Here is a 25,054-nt window from a genome sequence, read left to right on the forward strand (position 1 = left end):
AGCAGAGTTTGGGGAGGCTGTGCAGTGATGTGAGCTGCACTCCAGGGGTTGCTCGCGATCATTACCATGGTCTCCCAGCAGCGGGCGCTGCGGGTCGCGCATGCGCTCTGTCCGGCTGCGCTGCCTCGCCGACATCGTCGGCGGCGGTGGGTGAACGATTGGCTGAGCGGGCGCGCCCGTGATCAGAGGGCATTCTGGGTCGGCCCGCCTACCGCAGGCCGGGAGCTGCGCGATGCACAATGACTGAGGAGCAAAGTTGGGAGCACATTCGGCTCCCGGAAGCTGCCCGGCGGAGCGGGAGGCGCGGCCCACGTGACCCACCGACCGACTTCGGGCCGTGACCTGGAAGTTGACGACCCGCTGCGCAAGGTGGTGACCATGGTGAGTGAGAGGCGCGCAGAGCGGGGGCGGGGTGGAGGCGGACCCGGTGGTGGCGGCCCCGGACCCCCCGGTCCACACCCAGCCCGAACACACACCCTCTCCTTCCCCCACGCCCCCTCCTCCTCCCCACGCCCCTCCTCCTCCCCCACACCCCCCCACTCTCTCTACCCCCACACCTCCTTTCCCCCCCTCCACCCACACCCCCCACGCCCCCTCCTCCCCCCACCCTCTCTACCCCCACACCTCCTTCCCCCCCACCCCCCCTCCACCCACACACCCCACGTCCGCCCCCTCCTCCCCCCCACGCCCCTCCTCCCCCCCCCCACGCCCCTCCTCCCCCCCCACGCCCCTCCTCCCCCCCACGCCCCTCCTCCCCCCCACCCCCCTCCTCCCCCCACACGCTCCCCTCCTCCCCCCACACGCCCCCCTCCTCCCCCCACACGCCCCCCTCCTCCCCCAAGCCCACTTCCTCCCCCCCCCCACGCCCCTCTCCTCCCCAGCGCCTCCCTCCTCCCCCATGCCCCCCCTCCTCCCCCATGCCCCCCCTCCTCCCCCACGCCTCCCCTCCTCCCCCACGCCTCCACCCCCACATCCCCACGCCTCCTCCTCCCCACACACCTTCTTTTCCCCCCTCTCCTCCCCCGGGCCTGGCCTCCACAGTAATTTGCTCAGTTCGATTCCGATCGGAGCAAGCGAAGGCGTGGAAGAAGTGTCCGCACGCCAGGCGGGCAGGCAGCCCCCCGTCCTTTTCACACCGTACATGCTCTTTGTGCCCATCCGTATCTCTAGTCTGACTCTTTCCCCTGACTCTCGGTCTGAAGACGGGTCTCGACCTGAAACGTCACCCGTTCCTTCTCTCCAGAGATGCTGCTTGTCCCGCAGTATCTCTGGAGAGCTTTTTGTGTCTGCGGTTTAAATCAGCATCTGCAATTCCTTCTTGCTCAGTCCGCCCCCCACCCCACCTGGTCTACATCCTCCTCTCCCCCTGGCTCGGTTCACACCCTCACCCACACCGAAGATAAACACAAAATGCTGGAGTAACTCAGCGGGACAGGCAGCATCTCCGGGGAGAAGGAATGAGTGACGTTTTGGGTTGAGACCCTTCTTCAGACTGAGAGTCAGGGGAGAGGGAGACTAAAGATATGGAAGGGCAAGGTGCAAAAACTACAGATCAAACCCTGTGGGGCCCCTGTGTTGCTCACAACCATGTCCGAAGCGCAGTTCTGTAGCCTGACATATTGTGGTCATCCAGTCAAGTAGATACTGATCCAGGATACCAATGGAGCATCCACCCACATCTTCATCAGTTTGCTCCCTAGCAGTGCAGGCCGGATGGTTTTAAAAGCACTGGAGAAGTTAAAAAAAACAAAAAAACTCTCACAGTGCTTCCCAGTTTATCCAAATGGAGCAGGTGGATGATGGCGCCCTCAACCCCCATCTTTGTTTGGTAAGCGAACTGCAGGGGGTTCAGGTGAGGTTTAACCAGGGGTCGTAGGTGAGTGAGCACCAGCCTCTCAAGTGACTTCATGATGTGTGAAGTCAGTGCCACCAGTCTGTACTCGTTGGAAGAGCTGGGACGTGTTCTCTTTGGTACAGGAACCAGGCAGGATGTCTTCCACATCACAGGAACCTTCTCCAGGCTCAGGATGAAGATATGCTGGAGTACTCCGCACAACTGGCTGGCACACGCCTTGATCACCCTAGAGATGACACCATCGGGACCCTTGGCTTTGCGTGGACGGAGTCTGCTCAGCTCTTTCCTCATCTGCTCGGGTGCTACAAAGAAAGGGCAGAGGAAGTGGACCAGGGGGATTGAGGGGGAGAGTCTGATTCTTGATATTTCCAGCCTTCCTGATACAAATCACTGTAAATATGGTCTGAATAGAACAAAGTGATGAGCCTGTAGAAGACTGGCTTCCATCCTATTAACCCTTGCCCCCACTTTTCCATAATGTATGTGATGCCCTCTGGGATCGACCCCTGCAGATTTCAACATCGAGGAGCTTGCAGTCTCGGGTAGAGACTGATATCAAGAGGCTCCAAGTCACAGAAGGTTCGACCAGCCCCGACCCAGGGTCCGATCACCCGGTGCGGGGAGCTGAGATTCCCCCCCCCATGTGGGAGCTCGATCGCCCCGACGCGGAGGGCTCGACCGCCGGCTGCGGGAGCCAAAATCGCCCTGACAACGGAAGGTTCGAGTGCCCCGATCGCGGGAGAACAAAGAAGGAAAGAGATTGAACTTTTTTTGCCTTCCATCACAGTGAGGAATGTCGGGGAGTCGCTGTGGTGGATGTTCGTGTTAAAAGTTTATTTGGGTGTCTTGTTGCTCTTTATTTGTATGACTATATGGCAAATCAAATTCCTCGTAATTTGCAAAACATACTTGGCTAATAAAGTACTATATGATGATGATTATGATACAGTTTATCTTAAACTGGGCAATAAATAATGTGCAACTGGGACAGATTGCTACATCGGCAGCAATTATCAGTGAGTCCACGGAGGCTGTTGCAGGAAATCTGAATGTCGTAGAGTGAAATGGTCTACACCATGAGGTATTTCTATATGGTGCATCCATTCTGTGTTTTATTAGAACCCATGAATGCTCAATGCATATTCAAGCAAATGTTAATTTGCTAGACCCCTCGTCTTCCATTAAAAAAGATCTAAACTAAATTTGAAGGAATTGATTCTGTATTACATTTGTGAGTAATCCCTCCGGTTAGGGTATTTTGCATATTAGATGCACTTTTTGTTTGAATACATGGCCAGTGGGCTGTTGATAACACACCTGTAAAATGTTATGGTGTATTTTGTTGCGCTAAAGCTGTGGCATTTGGAGCAGTCGGTATGTTTGCTGGAAAGCTACATGGCCCTCTGAAGGAGCTGATACTTGTGTAGACGTTGACATGACTTCGACAATTATGTAGTGCAGCAGAGATGACAGAACTATGTTCGTTCTGTTTGCCAAATTTCTCTCTTTCTCTCACTCTCAGGCTACAGGAGTAGACCAAGTAGTCGGGATGGGACTAGTGGGCTTCAGCTTGATACTTTTCACTTACTACACTATATGGGTCATTGTGTTGGTGAGTATTGATTTTTAAAATGTAGTGATGTATTAACTTAAGTAATGTTGGCATAATGCTTATGTTACTGATTTAGTCATCCAAATACACAAATTAATCCTTATTTACTCCCGGGATATGGGTGTTGCTAACCCACATTTACCCACACCGAGTTATTGTCCTGTACGTGATTTAGAAACTAGTTCACAAGGCAGTCAAGAGTCCACGTGGGCAGCAGTCACAAAGAAGATGGCAGACTTCTACCCAACTGTGCTTCCGTAACAATCCAACACGTTCATGTATAATTTACCAATGCCATGTTCATGTATAATTTACCAATGCCATTTTTTAATTTCCAAACATTATAACCTATTTTTAATTTATTTGCCTAGCAGTTATTCTTCCAAGGCAAAAATAAATTGTGTTGATTTGAATGCCCATTTTTCATATTCTCAGAACTTCACAAAATATTCTACTGCTATTTATCAAGCACATAGATTATTGGAATACACAAATCAAAAATCCTTAGAAATAATCAGGGAATAATATCAGACACTAGTGATTTGAGGCTCTGCCCTAAGAATAATAATTTTGTTGTGCCTGTTCTCCCCCCCTTTCATAGATCTGCTCCAAATGACTTTTGCACTTTATCTTACTTTAAATCTGCTGATCAAATTAATTCTTGTGTTTGCAGCCATTTGTGGATGGTAGACATATTCTTCACAGCTATTTCTTGCCACGAGAATATGCCGTGATCTTGCCTGCTGTTGCTGGTCTGCTCCTGGTTTTATTAGTGGGTAAGTGCTCAGATTTCTCCCTCTCATTGCGTAGTACTTGTTTCAATATAATTTCTGCCCGTCACTTATTGCTCTGACTTCTTTAGTTAACTGACAGTAACTATACTTCATAGTACTTCACTGACGTAGTTTGCAGAATTCCTTTGCCTTCCCCTTCAGCATAGTAGCAACATTATAAACCTTTTAATTTGATACCATTTGTCCTTGCAGAAATATACATTTGATTAAATTAACAAAAAATCTAGTAAAAGTCATTCAGCACAGAAACAGGTCCTTCCGCCAAACTAATCAATGCCAGCCAAGATGCCCATTTAAGCTAGTCCCATAGATATCTACCGCTGCTGAACAATACTCTTAAATTGATTTTCCTAGCCAATTTTAGTTGAACTGTCCTCATGACAATTTTGAATACTGGTTTCAGATCCAGGTTTCTCATCCTCAAACTGAAATTTAAATTCTACCATGCAATGACCACTCTTTCCTGGGTAGAACACAAAGTACTGGAATAACTTGGTGGGTCAGGCAGCATCTCTGTGGAAAAACATGTTGGCAACGCTATAAGCTTGAAACCCTTCTTCAGGCAGATACCCTGTGTCCACTCTTTCCAGGATGATTCTTTACTGTGGGATCATCAGTTGGTTACCTGCATGGTTGCTTTTGATCTCTGCCATCACACTTCGAAAGCAGTGCCAGGTTCATGCTCTATTTAAACTCTCGGGGCCTTTGTTCACACTTTTTAAAAGCCTGTGGACGAGTTGGCCTGAATGGCATGTTTCTATTTTCAAGTTGACAGTATCCTGTTTTCTTCTCATTCCAGGAACATTTATTGCAGTAGTTATGTGGAAAAACAGAAAGCCTACAAAGAAAACAGATTAAACAGGACTCAAATAAGAACTGCAAGATTACTTCATTGTCAGCTTGTCCAGGTCGGAAAACAGATTAAACACAGGATTAAAATACAAAAGGAAAAATAACAGAATAAACCTGCTTCATTGATAGTTGTGAGATACTGTCACATGCTGTTTTTTGACCATCTGCACTACTATCTTAATACCTGATTCATGTCTGCCAGTTCTGGACATTGTGTTTCCTGGTATTAGCTGTTCAATGCCACTGTGAAACCTAAACATTTTGTTTTGTCAAAGAGAAAAGCATATAAACTAAACAAAAATGTTCTTTCCAAAATTTAAGAATTTGTACTTGTCAATATACCAATCAAAGGACAATTTGAAATACTATTTGACTGAAAATGCTTTACATTGGCGAGGCTAACAAGCGGACTGTTCCTACAGGTTGAAGATATTTAACTCATGAATTAAGCATGCACCTGTTCTGAAGATCATATGTCCATGTTTCTAATCTTAATTATGGCTTCAAAATTGAATTTCTGACATTTACCACAGACAAATATGCAGTGAAAGAAACAGGGCAACTTTTCACACCTTTAGAAAAATACTTTTGAGAATAATCTTGTAACTACAGTATATTTTAGGTGATAAATCACAAAGAGATCAATGTAAGGTACATCCAATAGCTAGCTACGAATTGAATAATCCCTAAACCTTCTGTTTGAAGTGTGGGAAAGAGAGAGAAAGACATACACATTCCTGGATATATCAGAAATATGTTTGATGTGTCCATTTCTTGTATAAAATGTCCTATTTGTCAATAATTACGGAAATCCAAGAACCATTCTTAAACCTAGCATTTCAGTTTTCTGGAGTGCTCTCTGCACAGTGGTGAGCTTTTCAAACATTAATTTATCATGATATGAGTCAGCGTCTATTATCAGTCCCGAGGTTACCCGTGAAAAGGTGATAGGCCTCTTCCTTAAACACATATTCTACTGTGTTGCAGTCAGTATCACAATTCCAGGACCTTAGTAGTGTGAAATTGAATGAGTAGTAGAAAATATCTAAGATGCAATAGTGTATTATCCGTATTATCTGCTGTTGATCATGTCCCATTTAGTCCAAAGCTCTTGGAGTTTTAGGAGATGGAGGCATCGGGTTTCAACGCACTGCTGAAGAAGTCTTGTTGCAATGGAACCTGAGGATAATACATACCTCTTTCAGAGCGGACTTGGAGTTAATGGACTGCTGGTCAAACACACTGTTTCATACTGAGTGGTGTTTCACTCCATGCTGTGTATGAAGTAAAATCAGAGCCTGACTCTGCTGTTGCAGTTCCATATAATAAAGCAAAGTGGTAATTGCGTTGCAAAGTAACCGTGGGAGTATTGCCAGTAACTTGGTTTAATCTTACAGTGTTTTAGAAATAACTTGAATTGCGGGAGAGTTATGCTGAAAATGTTTTTTGCTAATCATAAACATGTTTTGTATCATAAATTGACATCATGGAAACAGTTATACAGGAATCATATTACTAAATTTAAATCTGCTTGCATTTGGTCTTTTTTACAGCTGATTGAAGGCGCCTTAAATCCAGTTGCAGTTTTTAAAATATTTTATGCACTTAAAGAAGAAAAATAAAATAATTTCAAAATTAAGGACAAGGATGTTCAGTTTGTTGTAAAATTAGAGTTTTTTGATGTTGCATCAATTAGAAAAGGTTAATGAAACATCTGTTTTTTGAATGGAAAATATTCTCTGTGGAATCTGTTTTCATTGAAGTACAGCAACACAACTTACTTTGTCCTGATCAATAGGAACTTGCATGAGCCCATCTCTGGGATATGCTGAACAGTCCGAGTTCCGCTCTTACTTTGGCTCACTCTCTTCACTCTTCCTCTTACGTAAATTACTGTATTGCTAATACTTTCTTACTTCATTGGCTTGCCTGTCAGATTCCACCCTCCTTCATTTTTGTCTGGTCTGCTCTGATCCATTCTTTTCTGGGTCTTTCCATGCCCATCTCAGGTGATAGATTAGCGACAAGCATCAATAACATTTCACACAGGCATCACAACTCTACTTGCTCCCACTCTGTCTCCTGTAAAACTGCCATTTCATTCTTCCGGCTCCTTCATCTCTGTCGTATCTGTTCCAGAGATGAGACTTTGCAATTATGTCCAAACATCCACCACTTTTTGTGCAGAAGAGTTCACTCATTTTAACTCAGATCTGGCTCTAATTTTTTTACCCATTACCTAGATTCTCCACTTCCAAACTTACTTAATATCTTGAAAACCCTTAATTTCCAAAGTCTATCTTGTTACTACAATAATAAATCTTCCGTTGGACTCTTCCCAAGACCAATTTATCAACTTAAGGTGGATTCCAGATCTAAACATAGCACCTGTGTTATTGGCCAATATGTGCCTTGGAAAGCAGGGAAAAAAAATCTACTTCCATCTCAGACATTAGTCTGAGATCAGTCATGATCAGTATTCCATCAGCTTTCTTGATTACTTTTGTTATCATCCAAGAGATTTTAGTGATCTCTGTGACCATGACTTTTTTTCCATCTCTATGGTTTTGAATTTTTGACGATTTAGAATATATGTTATTTCATTTAGGTCCCGTCTTACTGTATTGAACGTAGTGGTTTATTTATCTAGCAGCCGCCTTTTTCACCCTTCGCCGTACAACTGCAACAAACCAGCTTTATTGATGTTGAGATTAAGTCCCGTCATCCAAGCCCAAATTTTGTTGCGATAAATTAATAGGCCGGACTGCTTATTGAACGTTGGTTTCTTTATTTTTAAACATTTCTGAACTTTTTTTATGCAGTGTGTTTCCATTTACCTAGTGGTTATTCATATGTCACTTATGATGTTGACCCTGGCACTTAGCAAATCAACAGAGAACTTTGTGATGCATTCACATCTCAGCTGGGCCAACAGCTCAGCTATTCCTTGCGTGAGCTTTTAAAATATTTGTTTATTCTTAATATATTTTCTCCCTGGAATTGGCTGTGTATCGTTGCAAACTGCTACATGTTTACTGTAAATGTGGAAAGTGTTAATACCTGTTGTGGTTGAAGCTGTTTTATTTACTTCAGTTATAGCATGCTGCAGCTGGTTTGATTAGAATCAGTATGTTATGGAAATTTATAATTAGAAGTATTAGATTCAATTATAGCCTTGGTTCTGTTTCATTGGAGAGTGGGTTTGCTATAAAGTTTTCTGATTGCTGAGCTAAGTGACATGAATTCACATGAGACAATAGAAATGTCGTATTAGTTTGGGTAACATGTATATTGTAATGGTTCATACTTTGGCTAAACCACACCAAGGACAATGTGCACGTCTTGTCTTTATAATGTAAGCAGCAATTGTTACCAGAATCAAGGACGTATCACTAACAGCAAAGATTGAACAGGCACTTTCTTTTGGAAAATTGTGGTTGAGTTGCGGGCTAATGTGTTTGAGACCTTTGATCGTGAGTTTGATACGGTAGGAATAAAGGGGAGATCAAAACTGATGACGATGAGATTAAGATAATGCAGGGTTACTTAATTATGCATAGAATAATGGCAATTCAGAACTTGCTAGAACAGCCCTCGACAAAATGTTGGGGTGAGTAGCAAAAAAGGCAGTAATAGTTAATTAGATAATTACGAAAGGGAAAAAGCAACAGAGGAACAAGTTAATAGTGAGTTTAAGAGTTGGGAGGATGTTATACATCAGCACGGAACATTTGGACTGAATTGTTTGTTTCAGAGCTCTGTGTTTTATAATTTCACCCTGTCCGATTACCTGAAGTCACTTAGTAATGGTATGGTTCTAAGTCTGCATTTGGATGTGCTGAACTTGGCTTACCGTGCAGTGCCACAAAATAAAATGTTTTTAGTTTTGATGTTTCTTCTGTCTTTATTTTTCCAGGGTCTTTATAGTTGGTTCTCTTTGAATGTGAAACATTGGCATAAACACAATTTGTCACTATTCCTTTGTCACAGATCTTGCATGTGATCAAAGTTTGGAATGATCGCAACAGATGAAATTCTAAATTAAATATCAAGGATTATTATGTTCGACATTAATCCTTGTTTAGCACCAGCTTGTTTACTACAAACACCCAAACCCAAAAGATGATTCTGTATATGGTGGAGTCTCTCGGGGACGAAAGGTAATCCCTAGTTCTTTTATAATTTAATTTTCAGGCTGGCAAGGGCAGCATTTATTTTGTGCTGCATTCAAGTATTGACTACTTTATGATTGTAGTTTGTGTAGAGATGCTCCAATAATGATAGTAGGTGGGGAATTCCAAGATTTTAACTCGGTAAAACCTCCATCTGTCCAGACTTTCAAAAATAATCAATGGCTATTATATGCCATTTTATCAAAGTTATATTCTGTTTGTCCTCGGACTACCGATCTCACCCAATGATACCAAGATTCCTTTGGGCCTGATATCTATTGACCCTTACAGCACGTTGCACACTCTAAGTTCTGACTTTTCTCTGATCCACATCCCATTATTAACCACCTTGCCAATTTGTCATTCCTCAGGTGAAAAAGCCACAAGATAGAGAGAAATTCAATGACAGGATGACTAATTTTACCAATGATTTACATAAATCATTTTTAGATTTGTGGTGAAAATGTAAGGAATTTCAAAAGAGACTGGAAGTAGGAAACATAATGCATTTTAAATTATTGTCAGTTCTCAAATATTTAAGGCTATAAAAGGAATACTATCTTGCAAAGTACATGTATCATCTCCTAGCAACCTTACGTGAGTTATTAATATTTAACAGTTTTGCTGATGCTATTGTGGCTTAGCTTTGCCAAAACATAGCAGTCGATGATCAGTGTAAATTACATCCTGCGTGTTTATTGGTGTTGAGAAGAATGGAGACTTCATTCTTAGCAATGTCAACCAAGAAAATAGGTTCCCTTGCTGCCATTAAGGAGATTATCATGCTCTGACTCGGGGAAGAGAACAGTTTTTTCACTTTGGATAGTAGATTTTCTTTCAGAGAGATCACCGTGATGAAAAGCAGAGAGATTTGAAGTTAACTTTTTTTTTGTGATCGATATGAAGAGGGACAGTGTTACCACAGCAACAGAATGGAGCAATGAAGAAATGTGGATGTTACTGATGACAGCCTAAGCAAACTGGGAAATGGTCTTGCGCTTATTGAGAGATTTGCATATACAGATATAGAGGTTTGGATATACTTGCTTGTGACAGACTGAAGCAATGGAAAATATTCTTGTCTTCATAGTATCACCAAAACCGAGAAGTTCAAAAGATAAATTCTAGATTGCCCATTATGTGATGTGTTAATTAGTGTTGTTCAAGGCTGGTTTCTACCATCGGATTTCACTGATAGAATTACATTCTACCGCAATCCTAAACTTCCACTTCAATCCAAGTATGTTTATTATTGTCACATGTGCCTAGGTGCAGTGAAAGCTTTGTTTTGCAAGCTACCCAATCAGATCAGATAATACTACACATAAATACAATCATGTCAAACTCAATTCCAATAGGTAGAGCAATGGGGAAGATACAGAGTGCAGAATATAGTTCACAGCATTGTAGCACAGCAGTTCCATAGACAAAGTCAAATGTCTGCAATGGAATAGAGGTGAAATGGACAGTATTCTAGCTTTTGGAAAAAACATTCAGAAGCATGACTACAGAGGGAAATAAGCCGTTCCTGAGTGGTGGTGCATGGTTTAAAGTTTCTGTACCTTCTGCCGGATGGGAGCAGAGAGAACAAGGGAATGTCTGGGGTGGAACAAGTCTGATTTGATTGGCTGCTTTTCTGATGCTGTGTGAAGTATAGATGGAGTCAATAGTGGAGGTCTGATTGGACTGTTCTGCATCTACAACTCTGCAGTGTCTTGCGGTCTTAAACAGCTATTCCAAAACCAAGTTGTGATACAACCCAATCGTATGCTTTCTATATTGTATCTAGAAGTTTGTAAGTATTTATTCACAAAAAGCTGGAGTAACTCAGCAGGTCAGGCAGCATCTCAGGAGAGAAGGAATGGGCGACGTTTCGGGTCGAGACCCTTCTTCAGACTGCTGAGTTACTCCAGCTTTTTGTGAATAAATACCTTCGATTTGTACCAGCATCTGCAGTTATTTTCTTACACTAGAAGTTTGTAAGAGTCATTGGAGGCATACCAAATTTTCTCAGACATCTAAGGAAGAAGAGGGGTAAAAAACTGCAGATGCTGGTTTAAATCGAAGGTCGACACAAAATGCTGGAGTAACTCAGCGGGTCAGGCAGCATCTCGGGAGAGAAGGAATGGGTGACGTTTCGGGTCGAGACCCTTCTTCAGATGGAAAGAACATTTCCAATGGAAAGAACATTTACATCCCACTTCACACAACCTCAGAATTCCCTCAATAGCGTCCTTATATAATCCATATCACATCAAAGCACACAGTCTGTAATTAAAGGCCAAACCTTCACACTCTTCCTTTAAAAGCCTTACAAATTTTTGCCGCTACTGATATATATCCAGTTCTTTAGAACGTTTTCTTAGAATTTGATTCCTCAGCCCTTGAGATGATTCATTTCACATCACAACAACTTTGTACACTAAAACATTCACATCTCCATTTTGTTCTTTTGCTAACTATTTTCAATCCGTGTCGAGACCCTTCTTCAGACTGATGTTCGGGGAGGGGGCAGAACAAAGATAGAATGGAGTCGGAGACAGGAAGACTAGTGGGAGAACTGGGAAGGGGGAGGAGATAGGGAGGGAAAGCAGGGACTACCTGAAGTTAGAGAAGTCAATGTTCATACCGCTGGTGTGTAAACTACCCAAGCAAAATATGAGGTGCTGTTCCTCCAATTTGCGCTGAGCCACACTCTGACAATGGAGGAGACCCAGGATAGAAAGGTCAGATTGGGAATGGGAGGGGGAGTTGAAGTGCTGAGCCACCGGGAGATCAGGTTGGTTAACGTGGACTGAGCAGAGGTGTTGAGCGAAACGATCACCGAGCCTGCGCTTGGTCTCGCCGATGTAGAGAAGTTGACATCTGGAACAGCGGATACAATAGATGAGGTTGGAGAAGGTGCAGGTGAACATCTGCCTCACCTGGAAAGACTGTTTGGGTCCTTGGATGGAGTCAACACCTCCCTGGCCGATCTCAGGCCCGGACCACCGAAGCTGCCGCTGTTGCCGACCTTCACCGTCTCCCTGTGGCCGCTGCCACCGTCTTTTACCACCTCCCCGGGGCCACAACCACCGCTGCTGCCGGCCTTCGATGCTCCCCCGGGGCCACAACAGCCGCTGACCACCGGACCGCTGCCGCCGATTTCCAAAACCTCCCCGTGGCCGCTGCTGCCGACTTGCATGGCAGCTGCCACCGACCTCCACGGCCCCCCTGAGGCTACAACCACCGCTGCCACCCAGCTTCACCGCCTCACCGGGGTCGCCGACATTCACCGCCTCATCGATGGTGCCGACCCTCGCTTCCTCCCCGGCCTTCCGCTGACCGTGCCAACCGACGCTTCATCCGCTGACCCGGACTCCAGTCCCCCGTGGGCCTCCACCAGCGACTCTGCCAACCCTCGTCACTCCACCGCCCATCAGCGGGCCGCAGCCGTCGCCTTACCTGAGTCCCAGGCTCGGGTCCGGACCCACAATCCCCATGAGGCAGAGTCCAACACCCCGTGGTCTGACTCCTCTGGGTCGCACTGCTCCCCCTTCCTACAGGGAACCTCAGTTGGGGGTCCACTGGGTCTTCCCCTTCCCCCTTTAGCCAGGTGGCCCCAGCTACTCCCCACCCATAGAATCGTCCTCGTGCCTCTCTGAAAACCACCCCCCCCGGCCCCACCCCCACTAGACATCGCCTTGGCCTCCATCTGCTCGCCTGCCTTCATCCAACCCCCACATGCCGTGTGTTCACCACCACCCCTGACCTCCACTTTCTGATACCGAACGGTCTGTCCTCAGCAGAAGCCTCACCTTTGTTCCCGTCTGCCCCCACCTCAACGAGTTCCTGGTCCGCCATGATGTGGAGCTCTTCTTCCGTCGCCTCCGGGCATTTTTCCATGGGAAGGAGTCCTCACCACCCAGTGATGACCCCTTTCCTGTCTCTAGCGGAACCCCTCCTCTTGGACTCCCCCGGCTGGCCATCTACCTTCACTAAACCTTTTCATTTCTAACTGTCGGCGGGACATCAACCGCCTCAAATTTTCTACTCCCCTGACTTACTCTAACCTCTCCCCTCATGAACGTACAGCCCTCCGCTCACACTTCAGCAACCCCGACTTTGTTATCAAACCTCCCGACAAAGGAGGTGCCGTGGTAGTCTGGTGCGCTGACCTCTACCGAACTGAGGCCAGACAACAACTCTCTGACACCTCCTCCTACTTATCCTTGGACCATGACCCCACAGACGAGCACCAGGCCTTTATCTCTAACACCATCACTGATCTCATCACTTCCGGCTCTCTGCCCTCTAAAGCCTCCAACCTTATCGTTCCCCAGCCCCGCAAGGCCCAGTTTTACCTTCTCCCCAAAATCCACAAACAGAACTGTCCTGGCAGACCCATTGTTTCTGCCTGTTCATGTCCCACCGAATTAATTTCCATCTACCTCGACTCCATCCTATCCCCCCTGGTCCAATCCCTCCCTACCTATGTCCAAGACACCTCACATGCTCTCCATCTCCTCCACCCCCTCTCCAGGTACTTTCCCCAGCAACCGCAGGAGATGCAACACCTGTCACTTTACCTCCCCCCTCTACTCCATCCAAGGACTCAAACCGTCTTTCCAGGTGAGGCAGAGGTTCACCTGCACCTCATCCAACCTCATCTATTGTATCCGCTGTTCCAGATGTCAACTTCTCTACATCGGGGAGACCATGCACAGGTTCGGCGATCGTTTCGCTCAACATCTCCGCTCAGTCCGACTCAACCAACCTGATCTCCCCGGTGGCTCAGCACTTCAACTCCCCCTCCCATTCCCAATCTGACCTTTCTATCCTGGGCTTCCTCCATTGTCAGAGTGAGGCCCAGTGCAAATTGGAGGAACAGCACCTCATATTTTGCTTGCGTAGTTTACACCCCAGCGGTATGAACATTGACTTCTCTAACTTTAGGTAGTCCCTGCCTTCCCTCTCTATCTGCTCCCCCTTCCCAGTTCTCCCACTAGTCTTCCTGTCTCCTACTACATCCTATCTTTGGCCCACTCCCTCCCCTGACAGTCTGAAGAAGGGTCTCGAACCGAAACATCACCCATTCCTTCTCTCCCGAGATGCTGCCTGATCCGCTGAGTTATTCCAGCATTTTGTGTCTACCTAAGGAAGAGGAGGTGTAGGTGTGTCTTCATGGCTGTTGCATAAAGCACACATTTTTGCTCTGCATTTCCTTCATGCTACTACTTCCATTGGAATAGGAGCCAACGTTGTTTCAATGAGTGTAGATAGGCATGTTAGGACCAGAGATAAACAAAAAATCAAATGCTAGCCTGATTTAACATTGACAGGATCACATGTGCCTGATAACAAATTTAGCATGTAATAGAATAAAAATCAGGCAATTGAATTATAACTCTTTTGTCTATAAATATGAATGTTGGTGGACAATTAAACAGCTGACAGAACAGGGAAGCTCCAAGCACATTCTCATCCTTGTTGTCAATAAAGACTGCACAAAGTTCCACAAAGAGTCTTAGTAATGTGATGGAATATTCTGTATTTTGAATGCAATTGATGAATAACCACAGTTAATTATTTTCCAATAATGTGTCGTGGGACTTAGTTCATGCTTATCCAAGCAGGAACTTTAGTAACGGGCCCAAGATCACCACTCACTTTAGTTTAGTTTAGCGATACAGCGCGGAAACAGGCCCTTCAGCCCATCGGGTCCCAGCCAACCAGCGACCCCGCACACCAACACTATCCCACACACTCCAGGGACAATTTATACTTGTACCAAGCGAATTAACTTACAAACCTGTACGTCTTTGGAGTGTGGGAGGAAACCGAAGATCTCGGAGAAAACCTACTCAGTCACGGGGAAAACGTACAGACTCCGAACAGACAGCGCCCGTAGTCAGGATCGAACCCGGGTTTCCAGCGCAACAAATGTGTGAGGCAGCAACTCTACTGCTGCTCCACTGTGGCCACCCTGTCTTTAATTGTCTTTAATTACCCTGGCAATTTCTCCAGTGCGAGAGCAGGCTACAATAGACAACACCATGAAAAATGATCATTCTTTCAGAGACCATTTGTTTATTTACTCAATGACATTGAAGTCAGCCATGATCACATGAATGGCGGTGCTGGCTCGAAGGGCCGAATGGCCTACTCCTGCACTTATTGTCTATTAACAGCAGCAAATGAAACCACTTGGTCCATGTCAGTGTTCATGTTTCACATGAGCTCATATTTCATAACTTAACTCCAATCCTTTCCCTCAATATTCATATTGAGCTGCCTCTTAAATATATTTATGTTAATTGCCTTATAGAGTGATACAATGTGGAAACAGGCCCTTCAGCCCTACTTGCCCACACTGGCCAACATGTCCCAGTTACAGTAGTCCCACCTGCCAGCATTTGATCCATATCCCTCCAAACCTGTCCTATCCATGTACCTGTTTGCTTCTTAAATGTTGGGATAATCCCTGCCACAACTACCTCCTCTGGCAGCTTGTTCCATATATCCACCACCCTTTGGGTGAAAAAGTTATCTCTCAGATTCCTATTAAATCTTTTCCCCTTCACCTTAAAGGGCCTGTCCCAGTTAAGCGATTTTTAAGGCGACTGTCAAAGTCGTAGCAGATTGCCGATTTTTTTTACCTTACGACAATGACCACGACAATGCCAAGTCAGGTCGATACAAGTTACTTTTCTTGTGAAACTAGCACCTGGCTAAGAGATTACACCTTCTTTGGAAACATGAAATTCCCACGCTTACCTGACCGTCAAACTGTCGCCTCCAATCTACCTGTCAAATGTCCTGACGGTAAATAAATTGGTTAAACAAAACTATCTTCTGGATCTTCAAATGCCTTTGCTTAATTTTAGTATTACGTGCTTCTATATGTATCTGCCACAAGGGTTTTTCAATGAACCTCCAGCAGAACCAATACGTTCCCGTGGGAGACTTGGAATCTGGTTTTCCGAAAGACAGCGAGAACCTGACTGCCAATACTGTTGTTCTCACTGTCTTTGTATCAGCCTCCCCGGTATCAACATCTTTTACTTATCCAGTCCCGCTGAAAATCCCACGGCCACTCTTCCTCCCACTGTTGGGAGATCCGATTCCTTGTAACCTGCTGCAGTCAGGTCGAAGAAAATAGACACTAAAAAGCTGGAGTAACTCAGCGGGACAGGCAGCATCTCTGGAGAGAAGGAATGGATGACATTTGGGGTCGTCACCCTTTCTTCAGACTGAGAGTCAGGGGAGGGGGGAAACGAGAGATCCCTGGACATTGGTAAGGAACAAATGAATGAAAGATGAGTTGTTCCAGCTTTTTGTGCCTATCTTCGGTTTAAATCAGCATCTTAAGGCAGGGTGAATGTACGAAGGTCCCTGACCAGAGACAACTCTGCTATCCTAATTACTAATCGTTAAACCACAAAAGAAGCCACCCTGCCGGTGTTTACACTGTCACACCATCACTCGACAATCCCCTGCCGTTACTGTACGGACGGCAGTTTATCAGGATACCGGAACAGAATCATTTGGCCAAATATTTATTGACTGAAAGCAAGTTTATGTAATTAAGCATTCGATAATAATCACTCTATTGTTTAAAGTGTTCCAATTACTGGTGTCACTAAACTGCAACTTATTCAATTATAAGGGAGGAGAGACAGCATCGCGGTCTCCGCCCCCATTCTACAGCTGGCTGTTGCAGCTGCACTTCTGTCAGCTGTCAAAACGGGTTTTGACAGTTCTCCTGTTGGATCTTGTCTTCTTCTCCTGTTCCCAGTACCTGTCTCTGGCTGACGTTGGTAGTTGACAATGAAATTCATCCGTCCTCAGTACCGGCGACAACCTAACAAACCTAGGGACAGCATGGGACAGCGCCCGCGATAAGCTACGATACCTGGCGACAAGCCAGCTGTCGCAGAAAAATTTCGAACAGGTGACTTTTTCCGCGACGCATCGAGATCTGCTACGATTCATTGAAGACTCCTCACGATCATGCCCGCTGACACCCCAGCGAACATGCGGCGACAGCCTAGTCGCCGGACAGGCCCTTAAACCTATGTCCTCTGGTCCTCAATTCACCTACTCTGGGCAAGAGACTCTGCCTCAACCAGTCTACATTATGCACCTCTTTAGAACAGTTGAAAATGTGACCGACTGGTATGTGTGCTACTTTGCTGCACTGTCATTGGTTGCTGTTAAGAATGTGATTGGTTGGATTGTTTCATGCTGCTTGAGTTCAGTCCCTGCTAAGGCAGTTCTCGCCACAGCAGAAATTCTGGGTTTTTCTTAATATAGGAAGACCATTGTCCATTCCTGGCAGCCTTGAAATTATGTCCTTGATAACCAGCTACTGCTCCTGGAATGTTGAGTGCTGTGATTAGTCCTTCAGAAAACAGACAAAACAACATATCAATAGTTTTAAAAGAGTGATGGTGAGAGTTCAAGGCATGCATGTTCCTGTCAAGAGTAAAAGACAAGGCAGCTGGAAGTAAGGAATCCTGGATAAAGAAAGGAATGGAGGCTCTGGTCAGAAAAAAAAGAGGCAGGTAGGCAGCAGGGATCAAGTGTATCTCTGGAGGAGTTTAGGGGACTGAGGGACGAAGAAGAAAATCAGGAGGGCATAAAATGGGGCAGGAGATGGAAAAGGTCCTCAATGATTATTTCTCCTGTTTGTACCCTGGAGGTACAGGTACACCACCGATTTTCCACCACACGTGGTTCCAGAGCCTTGCCGGATTATCCATTTTGCCAGACCAAAGATAAGTTAACAAGACAAGTCAGGTACTGCAGTATCTGCAGCTCCTCGTATCTCTGTTTGGTTTGGCGCTCAGTTACCATCCCAAACCCTACCAAGTAAGTGTTGCATACGGATAGCATTTAGAAACAACTCCTCGGGCTGCAAATTGAATTCTATTTTCTGGGAGACTTCAAGCACTGGTTTACTGGCAAAATTCAAAAGCATCCTGCTGCCTTGATTTGAGCTCCGTCCTCTCCGGCACGACCCAAAGACCTGTAGACAGCGAGGAGACAAGGATGCAGCACTGGGGCTTAGCCACGGGTTTATTGGTCTGGTTGGTGGCCACAGTGGCATGTGGAGAGATAAGTCTACAGTGGTAAATTTCATCTTAGATACTGCCAGTGGTCTTGTCTCATTCATTCTCTGCAAACAGGACAGTGATGCCCGAAAGGCACTAAATCACTGTTGACCATCATTCAAGATTAAAATACTGAATAGTAATTACTAATCTGTGCTCTAGCAGCTGGGATCAATCCTCCTGGGTAAAAGCTAGGGAATATTAAGCAGAATCCCCTCTGCCCATCCCCTCTTCCTAGTGATGTCCCCTTGGTTAAATTGTTAGACATGTATGTGGTGCCAGGTGACTGGAGGGTGGCTAATGTTCTCAACACCAATTTAACAATATTCCACTTTTCAAATTTTTGTAACAAAATGGACAATGTTATGTTTTTTTCCACATATTCCATATGCTATGTTCTTGCCCATTCACTTAACTGTCCACAGTATATCCCTATGAAGGCACTAGAGACTGCAGGTGCTGGAGTCTTGAGGATAAATTAAAGTACTGGAGAATCTCTGCAGGTCCGGTAGCATATGTGGAGGGAAATGGAGAGGAGATGCTTCACATCTGAAGAAGGGGCCTGACCTGAAACATCGCCTGTCTATTCCATCCACAGGTGCTGGCTGAGCCACTGAGTTCCTCCGGTACTTGTCTTTCTTTGTATCCCCTGAAGACTTCTGGCATCCTTCTCAGGGCCCACACTGCCACCCAGCTTTGCATCATTAGCCATCATAGATATATTAGTCTTGATATCTTCCTCAAAATTTTTGATGTACATGGTGAACAGCTGGTGTTCCCCTGGGGCTCCCAATCTAAATATAATCCATTTATTCCACTCTCTATCTTCTCAATTCTCAATTCATGCCATATGTTGTCCCCAATGTTGTGTGCTTTAATATTGTTAAATAACTTATTTCACAACATCTCATTGAAGACCTTCTGAAAGTGCAAACATAACACACAATTAGTTCATCTTAAAACTGCGTTTCAATCTCAAAAAATATTTTTGTGAAACATAATCTTCCTTTTAAAAATATATCTTAACTCTGCCCAAATCTAGTTATTAACCAAGTGCTGTGTAATGAATTGCAGCATTTCCCAATCACTAATGTTGTTCTATTCTCCGTCCATGACAGCAGTGGATGCTCGTTCCCCGAGTTTGTTGAAGACTGAGACTTGAAGATGAGATTGATGGATTTTTAGAATGCAGGGGATGTGAAGATGGGGTTGAGGAAGAAGTCCTGCCATGATCTTGAATGCTGAAGTAGGTTCAAAGAATTTTGCGACCTGCACCTATTTGTATTTCTTAAGGCTTTCTTATGTTGTTCTACTTGTTGATCATTTTCCAGAGATGTGTTATAGTAAAAATATTATTGCATTTGATGTAAGTATTTGGTATAGCTGTAATTTTTTTTTTTAACTCCACATTTGATGAAGATTATTTGGCTTTCCTATATGGTTAATCATCCCACCTCCCCCTGCCTACTATCCCCACCCCCCACCACCACCTTATTCCCTCAAAACATCACAGTCATTCATGCAGATGCAAGTGACTGAAATATTGTACGGTGTCACAGTCATGCGAGTGCATTTTTCTTTCACCCATTGATTTGACGCGGCAGATAGACCTTTCATTGTCCTTGGGTGAACTATAGGCAAAGCTAGGGATTAAGTAATGTGAAAATCAAGTTGAGACTAAAGAGTACATCAGTTGTGATTTTACTGATTGGCAGAGCAAGCTTGATCCATTTCCCCCTGTTTATGTATAATATCACCTAAGTTCTTTAGAACCAATACATTACCACACCATTTGGGCAGCACTGCAGTGCAATTTGTAGAGCCGCTGCTTCCCAGCGCCAGAGACCCAGGTTCAATCTTGACCTCGGGTACTGTCTGTGTGGAATGTGCACATTCTTCCTGTGACCATGTGTTATTTCCAAACATATCACAAAGACGTGGGAGTTTGTAGGTTAATTGGCCTCTGTAAATTGCTCCCTATGTGTTGCTGGCTGGTGGAATCTGGGGGGAATTTATAATAATATGGAGGGAATAAAGTTGGATTAGATTACTGTTGGATCAATGTAAATGGGTGGTTGATGGTCAGTGTGAACTCGGGGGGCCCAAAGGGCCTGTTTCCATGCTGTGTTTTTTGTCTATCACTGTTGGTGTTCAACCTGTATGACTGTCTTTATATAAAACCACTTTTTGCCTTCCCCTATAATGACATTCTTGATAACCCCACAGCCATGTTAATACCGGTAGTCTAGTATCTACCCCACCTGCAAACATTGCTTGCATCTTCTCTTTTCTCTACACCTTCTCACCTCAAATGGAATATCATCCTTCTCTCAGAACAGTATTGATTCTGGACCTTCTGAAAAAGAGTCCTGACCTGAAACGCCGCCTGTTCATTCCCTTCACAGTTGTTGCTTGACCCGCTGAGTTCCACCAGCACTCTGTGCTTTGCTCAAGATTCCAGCAACTATAGTTTCTTGTATCCACATATATCAGAACCCACAAACGGTGTTCAAAACATACAATCGGTTAACATCCTCAATCTCCCAAAACCAACCGGCCCAAACTTTGCAACATAATGAGTTAACGGTAGCAGCAGTGACTGAAGTTGGTGATGCAAAGAGAGGGACTTGTAGAAAGGGCAATCTAGAATATATAGGATAGGAGGCTGATCAGGAGAACTTTGGTGTTTGAAAAGGATCCCATTTATCTTCTGCACAGTTCTGACAAGCCTATGTTTAACAAATGCTATTTTATTTTTTGTTTTCTTCCGTCTCATTTCTATTTAAAGTATTGAAGATGGGAATAAAAGCCTGAATGAATGGGTACAGTGAATAATGCAAATGGGAATTTTAAAAATAGGCTGAAATCTCTAGCTTATTTGATGAGTTGAATATCACAAACATAAGGTACCTGTGATTTTTAGATATTCTCATCTTTTTTTCTGGAACTTTCGCTGTATTTTAAATCTATACCATCGGGTTTTTTTGTGCATACATTTTCCAAAGTAGAGCAAAAAAAATCAAACTGAGGCTTCTGAATCGCAGCCTAACAAACAGATGTTTCTAAAGAACTGTTGCTCTGATTTAACCGGATTGATTTACACGTTTTAGATCGTAAGATGATTTAGTTGCAGCAAAGCAATTTTGTAAATAAGATTGTTGATGGTTAATGTACTCAGACTGGTTATACCACCTGTGACAATGCCAAGAGTACCCCGTGCTGTTCCTCCACATTTGCTTGCCCAGTGTATTTGACCATTCAGATGTCAATGCAGGTGGATTTGAATGTCTTAATATGCCACAGGTTAAAAGAAGAGAGAAATCCTAAAGAGACAAGAGGAAGAATGTATTAATGCTGCTAGTTTTCAATTCACTTACATGACAAAGGACTTTTCTCTGCAATCTAAAAAACAAGTATGTAGAAAGAATTAGTAATGGTCTGCAAGGAGATGATTTGCATTATGGATAACAACATTTGTTTTGGTATGGAACCATTTCTGGGGCTGTGTAGAAAACAGAGCAGTACGTTGGTTAGGTTGTGACTCAAAAGCCCTAGTTTGATTTTTTTTGTACTTTACTTTAGAAACTTCTTGCTCAAATAGGATACTCAAAAATCATAGGGCACAAATTTAAAACATTGGGCAAAAAGACCAGAGGAAAGATGAAATTATTTTAAGATCACAGAATATGAAATGGAGCGCCTAAAAAGGCAATGGAAACATAGACAGCAGTAACATGTAAAATAGATCAATGTAAATGGGTGGTTGATGGTCAGTGTGAACCGGAAAAGGATTGTTTTACAGAGCTATGGAATGTGATAATAATAACATTTGGAAACTAAGCAACTTTGCTTTGTATTCAAATTCCTCATTGCATCAGAATAAGAGAATGGGAGCAGGTTGAGTTACAATGACAAACAGCATTCTATTCTCTGATGTGATGCATGGCTTTAACTCCAGTAACTTGGGAACAGTGTGGTTTGTTTTTTATGATTCATTACCAAACCCTCTAGAATTTTTATGTCAGATTTAGCTCACAACATTATCCGAAAGATCAGACTTTAATTACTGGAAACTCTTAGACCAATAATGGAAGTAATTTTTCCATCCTAAACAGTACACTGCAGCTAAGATTGATTTAATTCTATTCTCACATACAGAGGCATTGAGAACAATGAGCTATTTTATTCTTTGTTTTCTTTGGTCATGTTGCTATTTATTATGAAATATATTGGAGATGGGAATAAAAGCCTGCTGGAATGGGTGGGGGTAATTGGAGCAGGGATGGCAAGCGATGAGCTCTCTCCAATTCTCCAGGATGTCAATAATAGAGTTAGAAATCTCTGTGTTTATTCCGGTTGAATCTGATGATTTTAGTTAATATCGATTAGTGAAAGCCGTGGAAAATATGAGGTACTTATGAACTGTTTTACATGCCCTAGATATTAAGGAAGTCAAAGAATATGACGTTAATGCAGTCAAGTCTCAATGTCTGAAGGGAATGAGCAGTCATGAGGGGCCAAATGGCTTCCTCTTGCTTCTATTATTGAATGGTCTGTTTTACACAGATAATGAGATTACTGACATGAAATTCTAGCTGGATTAAAAGAGTGATCAAACATCTGGCAAATGGAGGAAAATGTAAAATTATCCATTTTTTGCATGAATATTGCAGCACAGAAACAGGCCTGTTGGCCCACAATATCTGTGCCAATAATGATGACCAGTTAAACCAATTTCCTTTGCCTGCACCATGATCCTTATCCCTCCATATTCATGTTCCTATCAAAAAGCCTCTTAAATGCCACTGTCTTCTCTGCTTACACTACCACCCCTGGCAACATGTTCCAGGCACCCACCACTCTCAGTGTAAAAAAAAATCTCCACATATCTACTTTAAATTTCCCTCTCTGGCCTTAAAGCTGTGCCCTCTCTACCTTATTTGTGCCTGTCATAATTTTGTAAATTATATCAGGTGTCCTCTTAACCTCCAATGCTCTAGACCGAACAATCCAATTTTTCCAATCTCTCCTTAGAACTAACATCCTCTATTCAGGCAGCATTCTGGTAAACCTCTTCTGCATTCTCACCTAGAGGGCCTGTCCCACAACTAGGCGATTTTAAGGCGACTGCCGGCGACTAGGCTGTTGCCGACAGTTCGCCAGGTGTCGCGGGCATGATCGTCAGGAGTCTTCCAAGAATCGTAGTGGATCTCAGCGTGCTGCTGAGAAATCATCCGGTTTGAAATTTCTCGGCGACAGCTGGCTTGTCGCCAGGTATCGTTACTTATTGCGGGCGCTGTCGCCTGCTGTCCCCAGGTTTGATAGGTTCTCCTAGATGCATTTAGAAGCACATAACATTAAAATAAGTAAAGTCATTTCAAAATACCATAAAATGCTTGTGTTTAACCAATTTATTTAGCTTCAGGACATTTGACGGGCAGATTGGAGGCGACAGTTTGACGGTCAGGTAAGCGTGGGAATTTTCGCGATGTTTATGGCCATCAGCTATTACATTTAAAGTGGGCTCCAAACCCAGATATGCAACCCAGAAACCAGATATGCATCTCCCTTACATTTTCAAAGAATGTCCACACACTTTTCATAAAAATCCGCTTAACCACTTTTAAAATTATTTTTTAATACAGCTATTGGTAAACTGCAAGTAAATCCATTTTGTTTTCCTTGTTACAGTGAAGCTTGGTTTTCAAGTAACCCGGGCAAGATGTTTTATTTCAAAACTCTCATGTACATACCGACTTGTCAGTGATTTCAGCAAAAATTAGGACGCCGGAGAAGCATTGACAGCGTGGGAAGTTTCGTGATGTTTATGGCCATCATCCATTACATTTAAAGTGGGATCCAAACCCAGATATGCAACCCAGAAACCAGATATGCATCTCGCTTACATTTTCAAAGAATGCCCACACAGTTTTCACAAAAATCCACTTAACTACTTTTAAAATTAATGTTTTTAATACAGCTATTAGTAAACTGGAAGTAAATCCAGTTTATTCCTTGTTACAGTGATGCTTGGTTTTTAAGTAACCCATACAAGATATTATAGTTCAAAACTCTCAAGTACTTACCAACTTGTCAGTGATTTCAGCGAAAATTAGGACGCCGGAGAAGCATTGACAGCGTGGGAAGTTTCGTGATGTTTATGGCCATCATCCATTACATTTAAAGTGGGATCCAAACCCAGATATGCAACCCAGAAACCAGATATGCATCTCGCTTACATTTTCAAAGAATGCCCACACAGTTTTCACAAAAATCCACTTAACTACTTTTAAAATTAATGTTTTTAATACAGCTATTAGTAAACTGGAAGTAAATCCAGTTTATTCCTTGTTACAGTGATGCTTGGTTTTTAAGTAACCCATACAAGATATTATAGTTCAAAACTCTCAAGTACTTACCAACTTGTCAGTAATTTCAGCGAAAATTAGGATGCCGGAGAAGCATTGACAGCGTGGGAATTTCGCGATGTTTCCAAAGACGCTGTAATCTCGACCTGACTCGGCATTGTCATGGTCATTGTCGTCGGGTAAAAGAAAAGTTTGGCGATCTGCTACGACTTTGACAGTCGCCTTAAAATCGCCTAAAGTGGGACAGGCCCTTAAGCCTCCACATCCTTCCTGTGTGAGAAACAGTGCTGGAGGAACTCAAAATGT

At 43.8% G+C, this 25,054-nt stretch overlaps 1 protein-coding gene across 2 annotated transcripts; it reads left to right on the forward strand.

Annotated features, from left to right (window-relative positions):
- The first annotated feature begins 148 nt into the window (after positions 1–148).
- Positions 149–9,001, forward strand: dpm2 (dolichyl-phosphate mannosyltransferase subunit 2, regulatory). Of its 2 annotated transcripts, none has more exons than XM_078425785.1 (4): positions 149–381; positions 3,378–3,467; positions 4,141–4,243; positions 5,061–9,001. In XM_078425785.1, the coding sequence occupies exons 1-4, from the start codon at positions 379–381 to the stop codon at positions 5,117–5,119; spliced, it is 255 nt and encodes an 84-aa protein (XP_078281911.1). In that variant the 5' UTR covers positions 149–378; the 3' UTR covers positions 5,120–9,001. The 2 variants fall into 2 exon arrangements, with proteins under 2 accessions (XP_078281911.1, XP_078281909.1); XM_078425783.1 differs by lacking the exon at positions 149–381 and adding an exon at positions 1,294–1,828.
- Positions 9,002–25,054: the final 16,053 nt, after the last annotated feature.

This window comes from Rhinoraja longicauda, chromosome 31 (assembly GCF_053455715.1).
Source record: "Rhinoraja longicauda isolate Sanriku21f chromosome 31, sRhiLon1.1, whole genome shotgun sequence".
NCBI classification, from domain to species: Eukaryota; Metazoa; Chordata; class Chondrichthyes; order Rajiformes; family Arhynchobatidae; genus Rhinoraja; species Rhinoraja longicauda.

Bases quoted from the DNA above. Each gene is read 5' to 3' on its own strand.
- dpm2 (XM_078425783.1), top strand. From the start codon at position 1,784: ATGGAGCAGGTGGATGATGGCGCCCTCAACCCCCATCTTTGTTTG. The intron at 1,829-3,377 runs GTAAGCGAACTG...TCTCACTCTCAG, and splicing joins TCAACCCCCATCTTTGTTTG to GCTACAGGAGTAGACCAAGT. The intron at 4,244-5,060 runs GTAAGTGCTCAG...TTCTCATTCCAG, and splicing joins GCTCCTGGTTTTATTAGTGG to GAACATTTATTGCAGTAGTT.